Source organism: Drosophila hydei, unplaced genomic scaffold, assembly GCF_003285905.1.
Source record: "Drosophila hydei strain 15085-1641.00,03,60 unplaced genomic scaffold, DhydRS2 tig00000358-arrow-arrow-pilon, whole genome shotgun sequence".
Taxonomy (NCBI): domain Eukaryota; kingdom Metazoa; phylum Arthropoda; class Insecta; order Diptera; family Drosophilidae; genus Drosophila; species Drosophila hydei.
In genome coordinates, this window is record NW_022045716.1 from 26,899 (window position 1) to 52,500 (window position 25,602).

General features: G+C 35.1%; 2 protein-coding genes across 12 annotated transcripts; one reads left to right on the forward strand and one right to left on the reverse strand.

The window, feature by feature from the left end:
- Positions 1-430: 430 nt before the first annotated feature.
- Positions 431-12,467, forward strand: LOC111591859 (double-stranded RNA-specific editase Adar). 10 transcript variants are annotated; one of them, XM_023303752.2, is made up of 12 exons: positions 431-761; positions 1,950-2,156; positions 4,759-4,852; positions 4,973-5,121; positions 6,308-6,605; positions 7,293-7,475; positions 7,533-7,813; positions 8,072-8,222; positions 9,394-9,559; positions 11,051-11,150; positions 11,210-11,689; positions 11,750-12,466. In XM_023303752.2, exons 2-12 carry the CDS (start codon positions 2,121-2,123, stop codon positions 11,846-11,848), a joined length of 2,037 nt encoding a protein of 678 aa, XP_023159520.1. In that variant the 5' UTR covers positions 431-761; positions 1,950-2,120; the 3' UTR covers positions 11,849-12,466. The 10 variants fall into 10 exon arrangements, with proteins under 10 accessions (XP_023159520.1, XP_023159536.1, XP_023159527.1 ...); XM_023303768.2 differs by having other exon boundaries at positions 431-756; XM_023303759.2 differs by having other exon boundaries at positions 431-650.
- A 4,203-nt stretch (positions 12,468-16,670) lies between these two features.
- Positions 16,671-23,531, reverse strand: LOC111591909 (proton channel OtopLc). 2 transcript variants are annotated; one of them, XM_023303841.1, is made up of 6 exons: positions 22,569-22,727; positions 20,419-20,880; positions 20,168-20,320; positions 19,888-20,105; positions 18,802-19,779; positions 16,671-18,742 (listed from the first exon to the last, which is right to left on the reverse strand). In XM_023303841.1, exons 1-6 carry the CDS (start codon positions 22,676-22,678, stop codon positions 18,225-18,227), a joined length of 2,439 nt encoding a protein of 812 aa, XP_023159609.1. In that variant the 5' UTR covers positions 22,679-22,727; the 3' UTR covers positions 16,671-18,224. The 2 variants fall into 2 exon arrangements, with proteins under 2 accessions (XP_023159609.1, XP_023159601.1); XM_023303833.2 differs by lacking the exons at positions 20,419-20,880; positions 22,569-22,727 and adding an exon at positions 23,399-23,531.
- Between the last annotated feature and the right edge of the window lie 2,071 nt (positions 23,532-25,602).

Here is a 25,602-nt window from a genome sequence, read left to right on the forward strand (position 1 = left end):
ACATCGGCGAACGCCTTTTCTAAACTTGTTGTGTATAAGAGAGAGTTATTAGTTTAATTGTAATTATCGTACTTTGATGGCTTTTCATAAATACGTTTAATATATAAAACAAGTAAATTTGTTATTTTTTAAAATATGTTGATCTGCATGTACTAAAGTATAATTCTGTAAATCTTTGGTAAACAGAATATCAAGCATAGTAATTAATTACACATTCGGTTCATTTTCCTCTTAAAAGAAATTTCGAATTCATTTGTTTCTCACCTGGAACATTAACTTTTAAATATACCTGTATATTTAAGTTAAGCTAAATCAAAATCATCGCTTGTGCCGTTGAAGCTAATTACCTCGATAGGTGCTATCGATATAACAGCCAAAAAACATCGTATTGTAACAACAAATAAAATATCGCATAAAAAAGGTATACATCGATATACAAAAATATGATAAATATTAGACAGCTCTGGGTGTGTTTTATATCATCATTAAAACTAAAACAAAAAGTCCTGATTAACTGAAGTCGGTCTTGTTCTTCAAGGGCTAGCAGGCGGTTACGCTACGAAAAGAAGGAAGTGTAAGAGACTTGTATAAAAATATTGTGCGCTGCACTCCGCGACAAATATCGTCGAGTTACCCTGCTAGTATTTAAGGTGTGTGCAATTTTTTGTCATCTTTTTGTGGAGTGCAATTTGTAGTAAAATGGGAAAGCTAAAGAGAAAAAGTGACGTAAAAATCAATAAATAGAGCTTCGACCAAGTAAGGTAGGCAGTGGCAACACAAAAAATTAAACTAAATCAAGTACAACCATACATAAATATAAATATATACATACGTGAACATGTACATTTCTACTCATGCATATGTATGTATGTATGTCTGTCTGTATGTTTGTACTAGTGGGAAAAGCATCAATAAAAGCATTTACATTTATATATATATATATATATATATATATATATATATTTATATATATATATATATATATATATATATATATATATATATATATATATATATATATATATATATATATATATATATATATATATACATATATATTAGTTCTTTCCATACTGCATAAGATGCATCGTACAAAGGTTGTATTAGTGTGCGAATGAATAGTTATGCAAGGTGATGCTGTTCTGAATAAAGTATTTTTGGATATGTTTATCTATAAGTCATGGCAAGTCGATTAGAGAAATATGCATAAATATGCACCATTCAAAAGCTGGATCATCTGAAGTTAGTAAATGAACTTAGAGAGATTATCAGAGGTAGTTTTATCAGTAATCGGATTAGAAAATAGGACCCAAACATAGATATGTATGTATGTGCACATGTCTATCGACCTGCTTGCAGCTACGTACTCTTCTTTTAGTGAAGACTTCCGTATAATGGAGCTGAGCTGTGCCACTGTACCTCTCCCCACGTTAGCTTTTGAGCGGCAATGCTGCTGGCTGGTCTCTTTTTCGTGCGCTACCCTCAGAGTTTTCTCTGTGCTCTTTGCGCGTTGAATTTACTTATGAATGTATATGTGTGAGTGCATACACATGTATACAATACGCTAATGCAGGTGTATGTGATGCATCCAAATACTAAAGAAATCTAAAACTCTGTTATTTAGCGATAGGTTTTAATGCAAACCCAAATATACATATTAAACGAATCACACATCAAATCTATCATTCATAAAAAAATCATGCACCATTTAAAAACAAAAAATATATAAATAGCCTACATAGAGAAATGCATTGTGAGTTTGCCTTATTAAAGATACACCTATAAACATATTTAATTTTCAACTTTTTAATACTTTGTACTTAATTTTAGTGTCACTTTTCTTAAATTTACAATGAGTATAATTTCGTTCATTAGACTTAAAATCGTGAGTGCACTAAGCACGCACGGGCGTACCTAAAGAGAAGTATTCAATTATATTCTCGTCCTAGAAATAAATACATACTTATATATGGAAAGCAAAGGCAACGGCTATAGAGCGGCCCGTTTGCCCCTCTGAAATAGCAGTCTACAACCAACATAAAACACAAAAGGTATAACAAAAAGACAACAAAAAAAAAAAAAACAAAGTTGCAAATAAAGTACGAGAATTGGAAATAATCATGCTAAACAGCGCCAATAACAATTTTGTGCAGCATGTAAGTAGACACAAAAAGTCTTATTTATTTTATACGTTTCTACTATGCTTATGCTATTTATTGTTCTTAATTCACAAAACAACTATTATTTTTATTATTATTGTAACGAAAATTGGGAACTTGATTTTAGCATAAACGTAGTACTTATGTCGACTATGTATTTGTAATATTTTTGGAATGCGATGTTGCTTGTAGATTGATTGTAAATTAGCGCAATTTGAAACAATGATTTTCATTCATATTTGATTTAAATTACTCTCTAGCCAACTAGATTATTGAACATTGGTTTCCAAAACGGTAAAGATATCTGCGTAGTCTCTTACATATGTCTATATAGGCTAAGACTGCTAAAGAAACCACAAAATGCTCTCTCACATTTAATGGTTGTCCGGCCTCTATGGCACTTCACTGGGAAACATTAGAAAAGCGGTATTGATTTAGGCATCATGCCCAACTGTAAATGGTTGACTATATAGGGCAGTACCCCCACTATCGCCACTAGCCCCAATAGAAGCAAGCAAATACCTTTTTTAGACAGGTAAACAAACGATGTTGATGTTGCACAAATGAAACAATGATTTGTCGATTCATTATAAAATATGATTTTTGAAATTTCAGCAATTACCTATGATATTAACGACGCATATAAAAAATCGATATGCATATAACGATTATTATTTTTGCCTGCAAATCACTTTAAGCTATTCAGTTGTTATTTTCATGAATACATTTTTTGCTTTAAATAAGTTTTAGATATCCTGAAGTTTGATGTTGAAATAAATCTGCATGAGCCTTGATAGTTTAAAGAAATACCTCTTTGTTAACTATTCGAATATTTTGGTTGCTCGGAACGCTTTGCCTATGTCAACCTAGTGACATGTATGTATATTATCCAGTAGCTTTATATCTATGTAGCATTCACGTTCAGTATGAGACCCTTTAACTGATTTAATGTTTCTTTTGTCAACGGTGGTATGTGCTTTCCTTACATAACTGACCGCGCCTGCAGGTCGATTGTGGTGCAAGGCTTTCGAGTTTGTCTCTATATTCGGCGAGGCGCAGTCATGTAGCGCATGCTTAACAATATGTGAAATCGCATTTACAGAAATCGCGAACGACAGGTGCTGCCGCCATGCATTTGTTGTCTAATTTAACATGAACTTATTGTTAAAACATTTAGACGGGCAGACGGCTGTCGTCTGGGTGACACTCGATGTACAGGTGCATCGATGTGCAGTTGAGAAGCACCGCAGCGTAACGTAAAATTTAATGCGAATTCTCTTTACGTTGCATTCACTACGCGCAGCCCTTTACTATTTGAGGCCTTCAACTGCTCTATCCTCATATGCATACACACGCACACACACACACACACTCACATATATATATATATATATATATATATATATATATATATATATATATGTGTGTGTGTGTGTGTGTACATTTCTGTGAATTTAGACTACTCTGATACATTTGAATATAAAATAATCTGTTCACTTCTGATGTACATATTAAAAATGGAATCCAAAATGCAAAGTTTAGAATACTTCGCATGCAGATACTTCTCGAGGCCATCTATCTATCTAACGTAGCGTATGCAGACTCTGCAGACTACAAATTTATATGTATATTCGTTGGCACTTTTAATGCTTTATCAGCCACAAAGAATCAGCCTTACGAAAGGGCTTGGCTAAAGTGCAAGTGCAGCTGAGAGCAGTTCGCTTTAAATGAGTAAATTTGTATATAAATACTTCTCATAAAGTTTGCTTGTCTTTCAGTGGATTCTGTGCAATTTTATTTAATTGTGGCCAGTTGAATTCTTGCACTCAAGCGCATTACACGCGTTTCCTTACCTCGTTGTTATTTCTCTTGCTCTTGCTTAGAACGCAATTGCCTTTCACGCTGCTGGGAGATTGTGAAATGTATCCTGTATGTTGTAATCCCAGGCGTATGTGCTACAAGTCACATTATCGTGCAATGCATCTCGCGAGGTCTGCGGTTTTTTATCAACGGCAGAGGCAGCTGTACTCAGCAGAGTCCTGGCGTTTCTCTAAAAAACATAGAATCTTCCTAAGGCGAACTATCGTGCTACCCCCCGTACGCTCCCATTACCAAGTGAGATTACAGTTTTACAAAATTCCATTTAATTTTAATTTTTAATGTATAATATATATAATATATACATATATAAATAACCGTGAAGCTAACAGAAGCGAAGTCCCCTTCTCGTATTTATATTTTGAGGACACTATGTATGTCATATTATATATTTAATATTTAAAGTATTCAAGAAATATTTAAAGTAGGCAGGAAAGAATATATATATTTATGGTTTGTTCTTTAATTCCAATGGGAAATACGGCGAGGGAACTCTACAGTTGGGCCCACGAGTATTCCCGACTATAGCACTTATTTAATGGTTGTATGTGTGTGTGTAGAAAATTAACTGAAAGGATGAAAGTCTGTATATGACTATCTCTAAATGTCAATGTTGTATTGTAATGCTTGATGTTTTTTACATTAATACTTGTCTGCAAAATTATGTTCGTGAAAATGAAAGTCCTAATACGTTTCTCTTTTTAACTCCGTATCTATAAAGGCACAGGTGGTATCTACATCAACGGAGGGAAATATGAACGGTTACAATCGAAAGTCTCCCCAGAAACGGCGTTATGATATGCCAAAATATGCCGGTAAGTTCAAAAGTATACTTTCGTTTCTGGAGAAAGGGAATAAATTGCTTTTTACATTTTACATATTTGTTTCTCTTTGAATTATTTTGTAATGCTCGATATATATATATCTGTTTTTAGTGCCACCAAAAAAGAAATCTGGCAAGGAACGTGTACCACAGCCGAAGAATACAGTAGCAATGCTTAATGAATTGCGGCATGGACTGATATACAAATTAGAGTCACAGACTGGTCCGGTGCATGCGCCGTTATTTACGATCTCCGTTGAGGTTAGTGCACGCTGTCAACGATCTAATTGCCCACATGAGTTAGTTATGTGTTCCTATACTGAAGTGTATTTGTTTTGAGTAACCACACCGCAATGAGAATACTAAAGATTAGCTCTCTGTAGAACATGTATCTTGTATGGATGTATCTGCTTATACGGATATAACACGACATCCCTTTAAAGATTAGATTAGATTAAGGATGTACGACAAATTCCTAGATGTTAGGTCTCTTTAGAGAGAGAAGATAAAACACAAGTTCCTTTCAATGATTATCTCTTCGTAAAGAAAGAGGAGAAATGAATAGAAGGTATAATGTAGGGCTTGTATGAATGGATATGGATATGCTACTAAGGATATAACATGAGCGTAAAACACATAGTTTTATAATATATATATATATATAAATAGTCTTATAAGCAGAGACCATTTAGTCGGGGGTATGCATAGAAAAATGCTTATATTTGAAAGCAATCAATTATCGTGTTTAATTTTTGTAATATATCTCCTTATATGGATATAACCAAGTGCATTCCCTGAACACTCCAAGCAGAGTGGCTTTTGTAAGTTACAGAGAGCGTTGCATACATTTGCGAATTGTGGATTTATGAAAACTTATTGCAATTGAAGGCCAAATACATAATTATGATTTAACCTTGTTCAATAAAATAGTATATTGTTATTTCTTGTTGCCAACTGTACTCAAGGGGTTTTCTGAATATTGTACATTTAACGGCGAGGTTAATGTCAAATGTCTGTCATCAAAGGCTAAAACGGAAAAGCATAAAAAGCGCGCGAGCGAGTGCTCATTGCGCAAAATGTTTCCTGCCAATATGGAGAGCAAAAGCGAGTAAGGTAAAATAACGTGATAGGAAAATATTAACCCGATAATCGACTTGTGGAATTCCAATCCAATAGACAAGGCATATTATATTAAGCCAAATGAGGGTATAATAAATGTGTACGGAATACATATGAATGTGCCCTAGTTGGGTTCATGTGCTAGAAGAAATACCGAAAGCTGACTAAGAATTTCAACGCTTTTTATTGGGCACTCCAAGCATTGTTTACATGAATGCATTTCTTTGCTGACCTTTTTCCCTTGGGTAATGCATTCATTGCTTGCATTTTTGTCAATTTAATTTATAGACGTGAAAGTAAATAGATTTTCACCTTTGCTTCATTACAGGTTGATGGGCAGAAATACTTGGGACAAGGCCGCAGTAAAAAGGTAGCGCGTATCGAGGCAGCAGCCACAGCACTGCGCAGTTTTATACAGTTTAAAGACGGCGCAGTCTTGTCTCCCTTGAAGCCAGCAGGCAATTTGGACTTTACAAGTGACGAACATCTTGAAAATGGTATTGAAAACGTGTCCAAAGCAGAATTAGTCGAACTGATTTACACGTTGATGTTGCCTGAAAAGAAATCCAACCTTACCTCGCTTGAACAACCCACGTTGCGTCCACAAATATTTTGCATGAGCCACAGCAAGTACTAGTATTTTATTTGTTTTTATTTTTTTCTTAATTTTTTTGCGTAAATTTATTTATTTTGTAATTAAAACATATTTTGTAGTCGTCGATTTCTAATTGCGGTCTAATGCTCAGTGGCTTTTATTACATGTTTATATATATGTGTTTGCGTTATTTCAATATTGGAGAGATTATTGAAGACCGTGATTCGATAGCTTTTAAGGACCGTCTACGTCTTTATTTATGCTTTTGTTTCTGTGATCTCGTTGAACGTCTCACGCATGATCTTTTCTGTTGATTGCTGAAAGGCAAATGCAGTGTAATGTTTAAAAATGAAATACAATCTGAATACACTTCGTGTTCCTTATTGATTTAAGCTTGAAAACTACTTAATATTAATGATAGACAGAAAGAATTTTCATAAATTTTACAACTATCTTTACTTTATATGATAATCTTGAAAACCAAAATAAAAACCAATATTTCTTGAAATATAGAAAATACTGAAGAATTTTATTATTTTATCACAATGAATTGATGACTTTTTGTTTTTGATTAAAAGCCAATACAATTGTTATCTTCGTCCATTGGAACACTCATAAACATAAACATGTCTTACTTTAAGTACAAGTATCTAGTTTAGCTATTCAGAGTCATTAGTGCTTTTTCAATACAAAGGTAACTTCTGTTTCCAATCATTAGATGCCACAAAAAGTACGATTGCTGTAGATGGCCAGAAGAAAGTTCCAGATAAAGGCCCAGTTATGTTGTTGTACGAACTATTTAACGATGTTAATTTTGAGTGCATGAACATTGATGGCGCTCAAAACAACTGCCGCTTCAAGATGACGGTTACCATCAACGACAAAAAGTTCGATGGCACAGGTGAGTATTCAATTAGCAACTTTTGCTGTTAGTGGGATACAAACTAAGGCTACATAGGTCCCTCCAAGAAATTGGCTAAAAACGCAGCCGCTAAGGCCGCGCTCGCCTCCCTGTGCAATATATCCTACAGCCCGATGATGGCGCCGCAGAAAAACGCGCCATTGCCCATAGACGACAAGACGTCGTCGATGGAATTACCGCAAATACATGCGGATACCATCGGACGTTTAGTGCTGGAGAAATTCATGGAAGTAATTAAAGGTCAGGAGGCGTACTCGCGACGAAAAGTTCTCGCAGGCATAGTTATGACGGAAAACATGAATTTCTGCGAAGCCAAAGTGAGTATGAGTATAACATTTGTAAAAACTAACTATGACTACATGTATGTATTTGTGTGTGTGTGTGCGTGTGTGTGCGTGTGTGCGTATGTGCGTATGTGCGTATGTGCGTGTGTGTGCGTGTGTGTGCGTGTATGCGTGTGTGTGTGTGCGTGCGTGTGTGTGCCTGTGTGTGTGCGTGCGTGCGTGCGTGTGTTCGTGTATGCGTGTATGTGCGTGGGCGCGTGCGTGTACATCTGCGTGTGCGTGTGTTAACAGGTAATCTCAGTTTCCACCGGAACAAAATGTGTCAGCGGCGAGCACATGAGCGTAAATGGCGCGGTCCTTAATGACTCGCATGCTGAGATCGTGTCCAGGCGTTGTCTTCTGAAATACCTGTATGCTCAGCTTGATCTCCAGTGTAATCAGGGTATGATTTTATAATTCGCACTTTCAACTTCGTTCTAAGCTCTATATACTACTAGTTCATAAAGTTTGTAAATAACGATTTGTACAGGTAGTTAACTTTTTCATAAAGCATGCACTTAAGTAGTTGTGTTGTTCTTTAAATATTACTCTTTGAAATAACTAAATTACCGGGAAGCACCCTGGCCGTGTGTAATAAATAATAAACTATGTATCCGATATTGGATACATACGCGACATATCATATGTAAATAATCAATGTGTGATTTCCCGTGACTTAAATTATATATAAATGAAGCGACTATTATAGAGATCGTCAGGTGATTATACGAATTAACGAATAATTCAGTTCCCTTTTCCTAACTTTTACAATATGATGATATTCAATATAATTATTGATATTTAATATATACATATCATTTAATTAATTTTTAATTTCCAATGTTGTTCATTTAGCAAATAAATGATAATTAAAAATTAAATTAAACATTCAACAATTATCATATATTTTAAACAAACTTACATCATTGCATACATCACTTGTTTATATATAAATATAAATAATATTTTATGCATCTTTTAGCAGTAAAATTGATAAGATAAGTAAATGTAAAAATATGCTAAGCGAGTAAGTCCATTGACAGATTTTGTATATTGTATTATTTTTATGTGTAGTAGTAGCCAAACAAATAAAAGTAAAGTTAAGTTAAGGCAGCAACACGATTTATCTTAGAATCATAAATGACTCGGCTTTTAACTGTTTAAATTTAGTTTATATAGTTCTAGTGTATGCGTCACATATAGAAACGAATTTTTATTACATATATTTAAGATATTGTTATTATATTAAGATCTGCATGTAACCTCCCAATTATGGCTTATGTCTATTAACGAACCATCTATATATATATATATATATATATATATATATATATATATATATATATATATATATATATATATATATATATATATATATATATATATATATATATATATATATATATATATATATATACGCAACACCGTACATGTATATGTGTATATTTCATATAGCATATGTGTTGTATTTTAACGTAAAAACAGCTTCAAACTAAACTTACAAAAACACAAAACCTAACTTTGATTTATATACATTTGATTATTCTTATTTCCTTTTTTTTTCTAATATATAGCAACAGCATATCAGTCGATTTTCGTGAGGAATACAGACGGGCAATACCCTTATAAACTAAAATCCGGGGTACATTTCCATTTGTATATAAATACAGCACCATGTGGGGATGCACGGATATTTAGTCCTCACGAAAACGACACTGGTGTTGATAAGCATCCAAATAGGTTGGTACAACACATTTTTAAATACTACTACAAATATAACAAAAGCAAAATAATTAGATCATTGAACAAACATTTCCACTGCTACGAATCGCCTAATGAGAGCTCGCAGAGTGTGGGTCAAGTAAATAGAGCTTCACGCGTGTTGAGCGCTTTATTGGACCCTTTTCACATAACGTTGTTTGTAACGCTTTGTGCTTGTTCTCTCTTATCTGAATGCTCGCCAACACGCGAAATTGTTACGCCGTAGATAAGGGGTGAATAGATTATTGAGGAAGCTACCATCAACTACTACAGCACAGCCGACTTAACACACGAAAAGAAGTACGAACAGACGCAGGCACAAATAATTTTAGACGTTTTGTTGCTCGTATGCTCCCTTTCGTCCTTCTATTGTACACTCTCATGACTATTTGACTATTGCTGCGCTGCTCACTTTCGTGGCCAGGCACAAGGGCCATGGAGCACAAGGGCCACGGGAGCCAAGGGAACACCATCGAATACTATATCTTTTAAGAAGTAAATAAAAAGTTGAGCAAGCTCAAGTATGCTTCGGCTGTGTTTTGTGGCTATCTGCTATATGCTGTCTGTCTTAAAAAGGCATTGATTGACGCAAAATTTTCGCCACTTATAGCGTGGCTAATTGCAACAACTCATTATTTTCACAGCTTTCCAGCTTGGGTCACAGGTGAATACAAATCGTATAGCCATTGTGAAAAAGCATTTTGCAGTCGGCTCTTCCGATTGCTGCGTTTCTATTTGGTTGAGTCAATCAATGTAATCTGAGGAAAAGTATAATTGTGTATTAATATAACAACTATTGGCTGACCAACCTGAACTATGTACAGCAACAGTACATACATAAAATATAGCGACGTACCAAATTGTAGTCCGAATGTATTACTCACCGCACAATTGATACATGTGCTTAATATGGTATTTTATGCGAATTAATAGTCCGATACGAGCCTCTTAGAGACAGAGATAAAACGTACTGCGTACTAAAAGAAGAAAGAACTCGACTTAACACGAAATACAGATGGAAGGTTGCTTGCGTGTTCATAGCGTGACCTTGTGACAGTTATTTAAAAAGATGTATAATCTAGTATACGGACGCCGTAACCATCCAAAGTTTGATCGGCTTCCATCAGTTGGTATTTCCAGAAAGTTGATGTCCAGATAACCCATATAGGTACACAACGAATGACTCCAGCACTAAGCATTTTGATATATGAAGAAAAGATTGCAATATTGCCACAACGTTGTAGATCTGATCTGGTTGTTCGTCTAAAACGGGTAGATGCATATTGTATGTAATTCTCGAAAAATAAGTCAATTTATAATTACTATTTATACTACCCTTTTATCATTTCTTGACTTGCCAATAATAACATGCAACTGCTTTTGGATTTTCACATAATCGTTGTACATGTTGGTATTCTGCATTTTTTGGCGCGTGGTGTAAACCAAACCTTAATTACTACTAACGTATAGAAAAGCACGTGGACAGTTGCGTACGAAAATCGAATCGGGAGAAGGAACAATACCAGTGAAGAGCAGCGATGGCATTCAGACGTGGGACGGCGTACTTCAGGCAAGTGCTTAGCTTCAAAGGCTCAATCAAAGAGTCCTAATAACATTTTTTACTTACAGGGCCAGCGTCTGCTTACAATGTCATGCTCGGATAAAATTGCTCGCTGGAACATTGTCGGTATTCAGGGTTCACTGTTGTCTGCAATTATCGAACCGGTTTACCTGCATTCCATTGTGTTGGGAAGTTTGTTGCATCCAGAACACATGTACCGCGCTGTGTGCGGACGAATTGAAAAGTCTATACAGGGTCTACCACCCCCGTACCATTTGAACAAGCCACGTCTTGCTCTGGTTACTTCTGCAGAACCGCGAAATCAGGCTAAAGCGCCAAACTTTGGGATAAATTGGACCATTGGTGATACTGAACTGGAGGTTGTCAATTCGCTAACGGGGCGAACTATTGGCGGCCAAGTGTCTAGGATCACTAAGCAAGCTTTCTTTGACAAATATGGATTTTTAGTGAAAAACTTACCAGGCATGCCAAACCGCAAGGTCACCAAGGATTATGGGGAAACAAAGGCAGATGTGAAGGACTACCAGGTAAGCTGGTTGAGTTTATATTCCGATGAATGGGCACATCAAAATCATTTTCCATTGCAGACGGCTAAGCAAGAGCTGTTTTCTGCATTCAAGCGTGAGGATCTTGGCAGTTGGCTAAAGAAACCAATTGAACAAGATCAGTTCGGGCTTGTGGAATGACTGCATTCAGCTTTACTATTATCCGGATACAGACGTACGAGAGTACATTTTTTAAAAAAAGACAGCAACAACGGCAAGCAATTAATAGATTTAGATAATATAGCTTATAAAAAAACTTGCGTGGTAGACTGCAATTTTAGTTTTGATCAATCAAATGAAAACCAATTGAATTTGATTGAAAACCTGCCGGTGACGCGTCGGAATAACAACGACAGACATATAGTTCCAAGTATTGGAACAATGAGAGTTTTCAGTAGAATATTTTTAGAATAGAATGTAGTTTTTATGCTGGAACTAAGTAAAGAAGTATTATGGCGTTTTACTTAAAATAATTGATTTTGCATATATTAAAAATAACAATTGTAGCTATTGGAGGTAACAAATGTATCATGACAAATTTTCGAAGTTCAAAAACAAATATTCCTTGCTCCGTCTCACTTTTTTTCAGTCCCGATATTTGGTTGTGCAACACAATTATTTGCGCATGCTAATTTACATCAAACTTATACATACTAGCCTCTACAATAGATTATTATAATACATATAGCATAATGAAGCTTCTATGACACGACGTTAGTGGCATAATAATTTAAATAAGAAAGCACTTAATCGAATGTTAAAATGTAACAAATTATACAAAATCTCAAGAATAACATCCGAATGATTCAAATTAAAATGGAAATAGGTTTATGCGTTTATCAGTGTATCGCTGTTAAAAGGTCTTAGATTTGTTTACTAGTGTTTATGTAACCATGTAATGGTATGGTAGTATTTGATGGTTTGTTCTTAATGTCTCCTCTGTGAGTTGTATCAAAAAAAAAAAAAAAAAATAATATATATATATATATATATAATATATATATATATATATATATAATATATATATATATATATATATATGTATATATATATATATATATATATATATATAGACTTACTCGTCGAGTTATATAGGCATCAGTACAGTTATAATTTGCCTGTAGTTTTAAAAATTGAAAACTACGTAGAGAAAAGTCGTTCCAGGTTATAATCATATTATATTTATTGGACACGGTCTAAATTATATATATATATATATATATATATATATATATATATATATATATATATATATATATATATATATAATATATATATGTATATGTATATATATATAATTTATAATTTATAATTTATAACTTTTTGTTGTTTTTTATTCAAAACCTCTTCAACACATAAATTAACAATATATATAAAGTGTACAGGGGTCCTTCTTGCTATATAACATCGAAATATACATTGATTACCCATACTTTAAATTCGTTTCGCGAGTAAATATTAATTTAGGAAATACTGAATTACTGAAAAATAATATATATAATAAAATCACTGTACCTTTCTTAGGGTTAATAAGCAAAAACTGCCCTAATGCGATCCTGCTCGTACTATTTATATGCAAAAATCTTCCGATTTAGTGCCATTCTGTTATAACATTTCATAGATAATCAATTTACATATATTATCGCTGATTACAATTGAAACTCATGTAATTTTACTAACCAGAATATAACAGTATATAACAGTTAATTTCAACGTTTCTTATCAAAAAATGCTGGTCAGCAAATAGAGAACATTTGTTTGTTAGGTTAGTTCGAATATATAGAAACGATTTTTGAGGAGCCATCGCATGTTTTGAATTTTTAATTGTCAAGATCACTCACTTTTAGCCGCATAGTAGAAACACGGGCCTTAGTCAATTGAAACCTTAAAGACTTGAAATGAATTAAGAAACGTAATTGCAAAATTTTAACTTTGATGTAAAAGTTATTTTGAACCCATGTGGCTGAGTCAAATTTAGATTGGTATAAATTACATTCGACTTGTATTGAACGTTTTCTGCTTCCATTTATAACGTTTTGCATAACAAAGTTTAGTAATGTTAATAATAAATATGAATAAGCAGTTAAGTCGAGCGCACTCGACCACAAGATAAAACATCCACAATCTAAGTATGCCGTTGTTTGCGTATAATTGTGCCTCTAAATATACAAATAAATGTACTAATTTACAGATGTAAATGAAGATACGTAATTTTAATAATCATGCATTAAGACACCCGATACTAAACAGATTCGCAAGCTGAGTATTGACACACAGATGCAAATGGGAAATTCATGGGCTTTAACAGTGAATACTTATACTGATATCCGGCTATCCACTCTTAACCCTTAACACTTTAACGCAAAATCATAGATTTTTAAATTGTTGCTTTTTAGCACGCTTTAAGCCCCATTTTCACTGCAAAACAGAATTCAGCTGACACTAAATTATGCACTTTCACATGTGTCTCACAGGTGAATCTTTAAGAGAGTAAATTGTTATTGTTAATAAATCATGCACTTTTAAATTTTTTGGATTCAAACCACACATCCAAAGTGCTCTGTAGGACAAGTCATAAAAGGGTACAATAATCAATAATCACAATCAGTCAACAATATTCAAGAGTGTCCAACTAGAACATGCCTATTATAAGCACTCGATCTTCTCTTCAGCATACATATCAATAATTTTACAAGCAAACACAGTCACCGATGTCAGCACATTGTACGTAGGGGTTGTGCTGCTTCCTGCATCAAAGCGCAAATTTACCCATTACAATTTTGTATGCTGGTACACCTCATCTCACCAATAGTAAATACACAGCGTATAGAAAGCTTTAATAGAGACTCAATGTTTATAAATTGAAGGTCTAGGTCGAGTTCTTTTGTTTCCAGTCCTCTTCACGAACTCATATACCTTATAGAGTCATATCCTTAATCCGTTTTGAGTATCTGGCTACAAGCTTTCACTCTGTCTTTCGGGCTATCCATTAAGCTATTTCCATTTCATTTTTCTTCAAATATATTCTCTTCAGTTTTTTATTGTTACAAGATGACACTGTCTGAGACGGTTATATGCGGTTCAACTTTGGCGCAGAACATAAAGTCCAGTTATATATGGTGACCATTGAATATAATACCTTACGATTGACTTAACTTCAAATATGTCCAATGAAATTTTAGTGTGAATGTTTTTGTCTTCTTTGAATTTGTGAATATCTCATTTTCATTAGCTTGGGTTTCGCATTAGCTTGGGTTTTTTCTGAAAGAGATCTCATAAAAAATGATTTTAAAAGTTTTTGGCAACAGAGAACTCGAACATTGGAAATGATTATCGTAGTTCTTATTAACACATAAAATAAAACTATTCTCATATATCACACAAATTTCGTTTTAGTTTTGTTTTGTTTTGGAATGTGCAAATAATCAAGTTTCTTCAGTTCATCCCAGTCCTCTCGTATCTAATTTAACCTTGTATCGTCATGTAGATCCATATCCAACAATAAAACAATGCTATTAAATTATGAATAGGGACAATTAATGTTGCAGAATAATAAACATACATATAAAGCAAAATTTGACCTTATATAAAATACTGTGATACTAAATTTTACTAGTACTTCCAGCATAGCTGCATTTTATCCATTCTAAAATATTCTAAGTTAAAAGTTACGAAATGTGGAACAACTAACAATTTTGTAGAACGCCCAACAATAAACCAAATTATACAAAATTTACAATATTGGTTAAATTAGTTCTTAAGTTATGATTTTGCATACCAACATAAGACGTATTCGAACAATTAGGCCTTTCTATCGACTCATTTGGGATTTTAAATGAACATTTTAAAAATTTGTGAGCGAGACATTAGGAGAAACACAAAAACATATGTATGTATATTATACAAATGTTCAATAGACCTCTAAATACTTTTTGTTGGATTTGTATTACACTTCACACTATACCTACTAAATCCAGGAATGAAGTATGGTATTAAGGTATCAAAGGGGCGTGCAAGCCCTTGGACCTTTTCGATATATACGATATATATTTTATTACAAATGCAAATGTATTTACTCTATTATTATGTAAGTGTGCGATTTTAGTTTCGAATTCTTTTCTTGTCTGCTCATTTATAATAGTTTTTCAGGTCTATGGATTCTAGAAATGAAAGGATTCCTTTTATCCCAAAGCTCACTTCACTTTAAAGCATTGCTAAGTTTTCATTGCAAACTATTCCTTATTGTATAGCCAAAACAAGTTATATGCATAATGTAAAGTCCTACTAGATCATTAATTCCTTTAGAATTAGACCATTGAAATGCGCGTTCGCTTAAGATAGGATATATGCTTCCACTTTTGGATTCGTATTTGTATTAGAAGCCAATTAGTAAAACAGAAAGAAGTAAGTATTTGTCAGTCTGTATTTATTTTTGTACCTGCTCTGTCTTTGAATATAAAAAGGGCTCATTTTTCGAATATATGTTTTTCAACCTTCACAGAGTTAACAACTTCCTCGTTCTTAACATATATCAATCGCATTGATTAGTTTGAATATCTGCGCTTGAACTGATCAATCGGCAGACTGCACATATGAAGAGTTTTTGGTCAGCTTTCGTAATGCCAGTTGGCCTGAAGGCAGGCCGGCATTGTATGAATTAAAGCCGGCTAATGTTGAAAGCTTACTGAACAGAACCTTAGAGCCATTTCACATTAACTAATCTCATATGTATTCAAATATTCTACCCAAATTGAAGAACAATAGATAAAAAATATATTTAACAAAATACTATTATAAAACACTTATCACAATTTACACTTAATAGCTGCATGTAAAGTTATATTTTAATTGATTGAACGTTTCAAAAATCTTACTCGCTATTTTATATATAGAAATTAATAACAATAGAATATATATATATATATATATATATATATATATATGTAGAAAATATCTACACGGTTTGTTGCACATTGTTACAAGAGTTTGGCCCATGCCAATTTACATATGTATTACCGAAATGCATTGTATACCTATTATATAGGTGCTTTTTTATGATTTATGTAACCGATCAAATACGAAAAACGAACATAAAAAAAAATAATTCTTAGAGTTTCGTCTAATATCAATTTTTGTGCAGCAAATATGCAATTAACATAACAACACAAAAAAAACTTTAGAATTCCATATTAAAAAATATATTTGATTTATTTTTCTTTTTGTTTCTTTGGTGAATATAGACTCATAGCATTCCCAAGTGTTATTTGTCGGTCAAGCAAAAATATAACCCAATCTATCAAATCTGGCATACAACATATTTTAGTCGGTAGCTCTTTGAAAAGAAACTAAAATATTTTGAAGGAGTTTACAATGTAGTATGAATAACTATAACAATAGAATTCTTCTTACGTATGATTCAGTCTCTTCTTTTAATGTAATAAGCTTTGGACTGAAAACCAACCCTACATATATACGAAATACACATATTGTGAACAATAAACGGCTTGCTTTATCCACATTGTATTACGAAAAAGGATCACAAAACTTTTGGTAACATATATACGAATGATCGAAGCTTCTGGAAGGAGAAGCTCAAATAATTTAAAAAACCAGATACAAATAATGCAAATCAAATCTTGATTTTCCCGTTCGTTTGAAACCACATACATATAAGAAGGTCAAATATAATGTCTTTTAAGAGATACAAAGCCCATATATATTTAAACCAACTTAAAATGTTGCGGAATAATTATTTTTATTTGCTACAGTTAGGAAACAATATTTAAAGTATAGTAATATTATTGTAATCTTAAAAAATGTACACTGTATACAATTAAAAGCTTAATTTACTATAGAGCTAAAAAAGTTTCTTTTAAGTTCACTTTCTGATGAGCTGACTGACAACCCGAAACTACTTGTCGTGTCAACGATCAGATGATCGACATTTGGTATATAATTTAACCCACACTATATACATGGACCGGCATGCATCGATAAACCTGCTCAAAATCGATAAGTATTGATTACGCATTTCAAAGGTGTTATTTGGAGGTTTTGTTTACAATATTATTGAAAATAGTAATGCTGCACATAAAACTTGAATGAAAAGATTTACACTTTTTGTTTAGATTAGAATGTAAAAAAGAGAGCTAACTAAAAATCTGATTACTTAAAAAAATCGCCTATTTATAGAAATAGGAAATAAATAGGTACTTAAGACCTAATTTTATAGATCGTATGCAGAGGAATATCAAAAAAGCCAAGATAAACGGGTATGTCTGTATCTCTGCGTATACATATATTTGCATACACATATAGGTATCATCTATATGTACATATATCCGACAATGGAAGACAGCGGCAATACAAGCCAGAATCGGCGAGAAATTGTTTCGACTACTTAATTCATCAATTTATTAAGCTCTGAATTACTAACTTAATATTAATAAAATATAATCCCCTACAAATAATTTAAAAAGCAAAAAAAAAAAATCAAAGTGGTAAAGATTGGTAAATATTAGTGTGTCTTAGCCTTATATGTGATTTTCCACACTTCGAAGAGACAAATCGTTGAATGAAAGCGATAGAAAATCGCCAGTGGCATTGAAATATGTGTAATAATGGTCCAGCCCCAAATGCCGAAGAACTCAAGGTGCGTCTGGCGAAATACAGCGCGTCCCTTGATAAGGGTGTTGACGAACCAGATGGCGATGTTAGCGACCAATAGAAAGGTAATGATCTCACGACCGGGCTTGCGGCGCACCTGTTTGGAGCCTTTGCAGCGGCGGTGGCTGGCATGCAATATGAACATTGTCTGCAGTGAAGTTTGCACAACACCAAAGACCTCAGCGATGATGCCTTCGACTCGGTCTGGCACCGTATCCCATTTGGCGAAATAGCTGCCCAGAATGCTGAACATGCCATACAAGTAGACGCCTGTCTGGGCTACAACCAATAGGAGATTATCTAAGTCCATTGAGTGGTGCTCGTCACTTGTATCCTTGATATATCGAAGATCGCGCATAAGGATCATGCCTGCCAAGAATACAATAGTTAAAGAGATTCGGCGTTCTATTCTAATCACATCTACCTACCCGTAATTACTGCCGAGGCGCACATGAAGTACATGAAAGTCTCCCAGAGTGTAACCTCCTGTGTCGCGATCAGTTCGTAGCCAGGCTGCGTATACAGCACAAAGTACATGATCATGGATATGATAGTCATGACAATGATGAGTATGCCGAAGAAGAGTCCCTTGTGCGACTGCGAGCAGTCAACAGAGAAGTGATGAGCCGGCTTCTGCGCTACGGGTTTAATGGAGTTCTTGCGAGTCTTGTCAATGTCCGGTATGGATTTGACAGTCTTCCACATTTCAAACAAAATAACAGCGCAGATGAGAGAGTATTCAATTGTACACGGGAAAAGAAAAGGGGACAGCTGCTGGACTAAAGCACCCATGATAGTCGTACGTGAGCATCCAGAGAATGTGGCTTGCGTTGGCGTTGCTGCTGTTGTAATATTACTAACGGACGTGGTAATATTTACTAACAGCTTGTGCATCGCACCTTCAGCAGAATGGTTCTGCATTCTTAGTCCTGAGCCGTGTGGTCCGTGAAGTTGAATCGATTGATTCAGCGTCGACCAGTCAGGACCGCCATGTGTGCCATTGTGCAATATGGGATCGTGGACTGGATCGTTGTCATGGTGGGTTATATGAAATATTTCGTGCTTAGTTTCTTCGACCAGTACGTATAGCCATTCACACAGGTTTGTAGCCACCATATGCATGAGCCCGAAGCGCGAGGTTACTTTGTGGCGGGCCATGTCCATATATGTGGTATTCAGGAAGATAAACTGCACTTGAGCAATGCACAGGACCATGCGGCAGATGGGAGTAATGGCCACAAAGACATCATGACATCCAGGATGACCATTCAGTTCAAAGAACTGGCCAAACTCCAGTCCCGAATACACCATTGTGCCTATAGCGAAGGCAATAGCTCCAACCCGTAAATAGAAGCTTCCGAAATGAGTCACCTTGTGCTTAATGTGTATGTTGCTGTTCTTTTCGTCTACGATATTCGGAAGACAAAGTTAGTTTAGCCTCTTAGCTTTTATATATATATAAAGAATAAGTGAATGTTTTTACTAACACTTTGAGAAATGGTAAAGTTACTTACGAAAATCCTTCAGTGCATTGAAGAGAGACCGATTACGGAATGCACTTATGTAAACAAATATAACAAAGAGTATGCTTCCAGCATATAAGTAAACATAAAAGCCTTGGTAGACATAAGTTGGGATTTGATCCGAAATAACCTCCGTAATGGGAAGGCACACTCCTAAGAGCACTAGCAGCTTGCAATAGGTTGCAGACAGTGCCGAACTGATAGCATCACTATTAAAGATAGAATTCTGTATTTAAAATTGCTGACGAAAATATACTAATTATGTTCTTACTTGCCCGTTCTTCGGTTCTTTTCTTTTTGCTGTTTGGCTTGAAAGCTTTTGGCGCCGCTGTCGTAGTTGGCGCTGGAACCATTGCGAGCACTTGCCGAGCCACTTTGAAAGTTGATGGTTGCCGTACTCCCGGTGGCTGTTCCATTGGGATTTCTTAGGTTATAATGTAAAAAAAGAAGCTGTCAACAACTACTGATTCAATATATGTCACAAGACGTAGGATAACTTAATAATATAGAGACCGGCTGTACCCTGCATTTCTGGAGTTTCGTGAATGAAGAAAATTACTGGGATCTTTGCGTCCAATGCCAGGGGGTCGCTGAGTCAGGATCTCCTGCAGCAGTATCGAAGGCCGTCGGGATACCTGGAGTGTGTAGGCCGAGTCATCCCGGTGTATTCCAATGACTGGTAGAGGCAAAAGTGCCTGGCGTTGACTGTGGTGCTCCACGAGCTCCAGGTTCGTCTGCGATTTAGCAAGCGGCGATATTGGGTGTGACATAATCGGTATGTTATGGTAACCGCAATTATCACATGCGGTTCGGGCGTACCGTTTCACGGAGTTGGACGTAGCACAGATAGTCGAGTTATTGCTACTGGAATGTAGTTGAGCCTCCGGCGGCGGTGTCGTTGCAGGCGTTAGGCGAGAGAAGGATATCGATTTTTTTGGTTGCCTTAATGTAATATGTTCAAAGCTGTCGCTAAATACTTGGTTTCTAACGTAAAGTTGGGAGTCAGTTAAAATATGCTGCTAGGATGCCGACTTAACACACTCAAACACACACTCGCACAATCATCCTTTGCATCTACTTCATGTGTGTAACTCCCAGCTCCACTCAGTCTAAGACTTGCAAAGTAACTGACATTTCATCATTATGATCAACTGCCGACGCTAGTTTCTCTAGACTACTTCAAAATAGAAATGGTTACCGTTAAGACCTTATAGACCGGACCAGACATATATGATTTGCCTTTAATGGGTTTTTGATTGAATTTGCTATCATTTTTGCTACCGCTATCATTTCTTGATGGGCTTTCGCAAAAGCAGCCTATAGTGTTTGGAATGAAGCACCCATAATTAGCTAATAAAAGACCAGCACACGGGTGCTGAGTTCTACATAGATACGACCCCCGATAGCACATACAAAATTCCCTTCGTCTCCGTCTCAATCAAAAACAACTTGAGCACTTGTAGTTGTTGTGTTGCAAATCGACTTTTTTCAATGCAATTTGTTCCAATTTACAATTGGCGACTCGCAAGTAAGATTACTTTTCTTTTATATGTGACTTTATTTTTATTTTTTACTTGACACGTGATAAATGTTTCAATTACAAATTATATTTTGATCAATGTGCACAAGAAGGTTGGATGTCAACTTTACTATCTCTAGAAGAGAAAGATAGAGAGAGGGAGAGGAACTGCCTATTGTTGCCCAATCGACCCAATAATAAAGTAAGAGTATATCGCAACCCCATTGTAATATAGAGAGTTGACGTAGAGAAAGAGTGAGAGAGAGAGGAAATTTGGGGGTCGTCTATCGTATTATGCATTACATTAAACATGAATATTTAATTTGTTTTTGAAAGATATTTTTTATATTTTGCTCACTGTGCACGTTACAATTTCGGCTGAGAGTAGCGACGTGCTAATTTTAAGCTAATCAGATTTATCTCTTATTAACAAAGGCTAGCTAATGAAACATTAAATAGAATCTTCTGCTTAGATACAAGTTGCTCGTCTAAAACCAAACTGTTCTACATACAACTGGCTTTCGCGGGTGCTGAGGAAATTTGAGGGTCGTCTATCATGTTATGCATTACTCCAATCATAAATATTTAATTTGTTTTCTTAAGGTATTTTTACATTAATGATTACCTGAGATTTACGCTCCTATCTTTTATTGCCACTGTACATTATGCCTTTCTCGATAGCTAAAGACGATGCTGAGTACGGCTCGAAGTTTACGATTCCTAAAGATCGCTTTTTTATCGACAAATGGACTAGTGTTCATAATCAGTTTATGGCTAGTAATTCGTTGTAATCAATTTAATAATTGAATTAGGACTTTTTTATACGCTTGTATTGTGTTCATTCATGTTGAATCATTATTATTATGTTAATACTTCCAATTACTATAATTAATTAATTTTTTTATTCTATTTTTTGATATGTTGGCTAATTATCTAACAGCTATTTTTTTTTGCGCAATTCACCGTTAACCAATATTGGATTCGATTCGGTATTGAGTTCAGAATGATTGGGTATCATATAGACAACTAACCAAGCTGGAGCCTAGAGTCACACATCCCACAACAAATCCTGTCACGGCTAGGTAAAGTTAAGGCATATATTCTCGACATTCAGACTCAGCCATAACTATTTAGTTGAAACAAATTCACACACTTTTTGGCACGCGCCGCAACGTCGTCCTTGTAGTGAACGCGTTGCTTTGTTTTCCATAATAAGATCGGATCATCGTAGTAGACGTTCGTATTAATATTGTTGAGAGACATCTTGAAATCTTGGACACAACCGAAGGAGCTGCAATCAAAACAATTTCCTAGCCACCGCCGACATATGTCGACTCTCAACTGTACGGCAATATTTTGCCTGAGGTACTAAATGCTTGTGATCTATCTATGAGATGCTGTGGCTGATATTACTTTCTGTGATACACTGTTTGAACAGTTTATTAGCGATTTACTGGCTTTCTCTCTGTTGTTGCTAAAATATGCTTTGCATACACAGCTTAACACGGTTTTGAGTATCTGAGCTTATCTTTTATAGATTCCTCAATTACATTTATTTATAGGACATTTATTGGATCGGAGATGTCTTCCACACATTTTATGTCCTAATTATTATTATTAAATTTATAGTTTTAATTATTGTAAACTAATTAAAGATATTTCATATAATAATTTATGTATGTACATATAAGTACAATGTTGGTCTTAGAGCAGCAGGTGGACTAAGGTCTAAAGCTTTTATATGTTGCTTACCTCGTTTTAATATTAATGACACTGATTAATAACACATTTTTATAAAAACAAAATAATTGACAATTTCTACAATCTTTTGAGGTATTTAGATTTCGCTTCAGCCCAATTGCTCATTGAAAAACTTCAATATTTCCATAAGAACTAAGCGTGTCCACTGTACAAGGTGTTACAGCTAAGTAGCATATCAAATAAGATAAATATATTGGCTTAGATCGTAGTTTGTAATCTCACCTAAACGTGACTGAAGGCATTCGCTCGTATTTTACTCGACGGGTAGGCTCCAGCATTAAGCCACTTCCCAAATTGCTCTTAAAACCGGTTTAATAATTGGTTCCCCAACTGAATTGAAAATAAAATGCTGGCGCTTCAGTTGATGTAAGAGAACTAAAATAGCAATGTGTATTTCCAATTTGTTCTTATCATTTCGCTTTCGACTTGATAGCAGTGAGAATGTTGTGTGACTCGTCTGTGAATGCTTCTTTGTGGACTACGCCTTTGGCCTCGTAAGTATGTGTGATTTGTTTATAGTTAATGCAGAGGTATTAAATTGGGCTTCCGACGAGCACGACGTTTGTCAGTGACAAATGACTATACGCACATACATACATTTAACTACATAAGTATGAGTGCATGTCTACGCCCTTCAAAGTTATCAAAATCTAAAGGCATTTACCATCCGGCAATAAACTGTATTTGCTGAAACACGGATGCATTTCTATAGTAAAGGCATGCTGGGATCGACTCTCTTTAGAACCCGCCTCAAAATCGAGCGTATTTTCCTATTTTCTATAACTTTTAGTCCAAACTAAATCTGAACATTTCTTTTATCTAATAACATTAGTCTGGAAGTTTGTGAAATATATAGAGTTCGGGAAACGCCAGATTGTGTATATTAAATACAAATTGTAATATATTTTTATCATAATTACCTAGATATGTAGTTTATATTGTATTTTATATCTGCAAACTGATAATGTTTGCTTTTGGATTGATCGTGTAAATGCCCACTAAAAAAGCAATGCCCGACTAGAAGATACCTCGTACACCGAACTGAAACGCTTAGGACGTCGAATCGTTTGGGGCTTGCTGTAGGAAATTATGCATGAATGAAATGTTCAATAATGACATCCAAATGTGTGTGCTTTCCTTTTATTATTGGAAATACGTTTCCTTAAATTTAAGGGGTAAGGGGAAATCATATGTGTGTGTGTGAGTGTGCTTGTTTGTAAAGGATTGGGGCTTGTAAACGTCGAAAAGTACAGTTGGCATAACTTAACTAACTGTGCACTGGTCCTGAGTTGCCTAAATCAATGTCGAAGATTCGTATTCCTCCCAATTTGGTACTGGTCGCCTCTCCACACAGCATGCAGGTTTCGTCGACAACGAACTTGTTCGTTCAATCATCACAGCCCGCTGCTAACGAAACCTGAGTTCAATGTAGATTACTCTATAACACTATACGAATCCAGAGATATTGGGAAAGATGTAAGAATTCTGAAAAGAATATAAGTGCTTGCAGGATTTACTGCTTTGTATGTTAATAACGGCAGCCGACAGTTGTGATTCCTTAAGGTATATATGTATATCGTGATCAAGCAGTCTAACTGTCTGGTTATATAATTGCACTGGTGTCGGTAGCTCGAAATAATACAATGTGCTTATGGAAGGTATAAATGAAAGATCAGCTAATTTGGAGGTGAAGGGTATTTTTTAGCAGGACACTTCCAACCGAAGCACTCTTACTTAATTTGAAAACTGTGCGCGGTATCTGTGATGGCCCTGCGAAGAAGAGGTAAGCTTGGTAAAAAAAACACGCATACTTTGCTGAAGGAAGTAAGCTGTTGACGTTGTTGTTCTTGCAAGTTGTAGAATAAATTTCAAGTTGTCTGTCAACTTACGCTCAATTTCGTTGGCCACGACCGTGGTAGCTAAGATGCAGCAGTAAATTGCTACTGAAAAAGTTGTAAACTTCAAACTCAATATTCAAGATGATTGTACATTTAAAGAGGGCAGGCAGACAATTTCTTAGTCAAAGTCTTCTACTCTTCCTCCACGAGTTTGCATTTTATTTTTAAGCAATTTGCGGTTAAATTGCATTCGGCAATCGTGATTTCCACTACATATGCCTCGTGTGTGATGGCTGCAAGAAATCAAAGCTAAGGAAGTCTTAAGTTTATTATTTTCAAAAGACTCTGAAAGTCGACCAAATTTCGTCTCCATCATATTATTGCAATTATTTTTTTTCCATGTTTGTTCTTCGGTGGTTAAAGGAGTACAAAATATTATAAGTGGAAAATACGCGTTAGCCAAAATCAGCTTATACTCAAATATAAATCTCAATAATCGTCTACTATGACAATGGCTCTGTGTGTGGCTGTTGCTGTGGCTGTGGCTGTGACTGGTGCTGTGGCTATTGGGCACAGAGTCCCAACAAT

What these genes read in the sequence shown, in the direction of transcription:
- LOC111591859 (XM_023303752.2), top strand. Translation starts at nt 2,121, where the DNA reads ATGCTAAACAGCGCCAATAACAATTTTGTGCAGCAT. An exon ending in TGATCTCCAGTGTAATCAGG is followed by an intron (nt 8,223 to 9,393) that starts GTATGATTTTAT and finishes TCTAATATATAG; the next exon opens with CAACAGCATATCAGTCGATT. An exon ending in CAGATGTGAAGGACTACCAG is followed by an intron (nt 11,690 to 11,749) that starts GTAAGCTGGTTG and finishes TTTCCATTGCAG; the next exon opens with ACGGCTAAGCAAGAGCTGTT.
- LOC111591909 (XM_023303841.1), bottom strand. Translation starts at nt 22,678, where the DNA reads ATGTCTCTCAACAATATTAATACGAACGTCTACTACGATGATCCGATC. An exon ending in GTTGCGGCGCGTGCCAAAAA is followed by an intron (nt 20,881 to 22,568) that starts GTGTGTGAATTT and finishes ACTTTACGTTAG; the next exon opens with AAACCAAGTATTTAGCGACA. An exon ending in AAGAACCGAAGAACGGGCAA is followed by an intron (nt 20,106 to 20,167) that starts GTAAGAACATAA and finishes TATCTTTAATAG; the next exon opens with TGATGCTATCAGTTCGGCAC.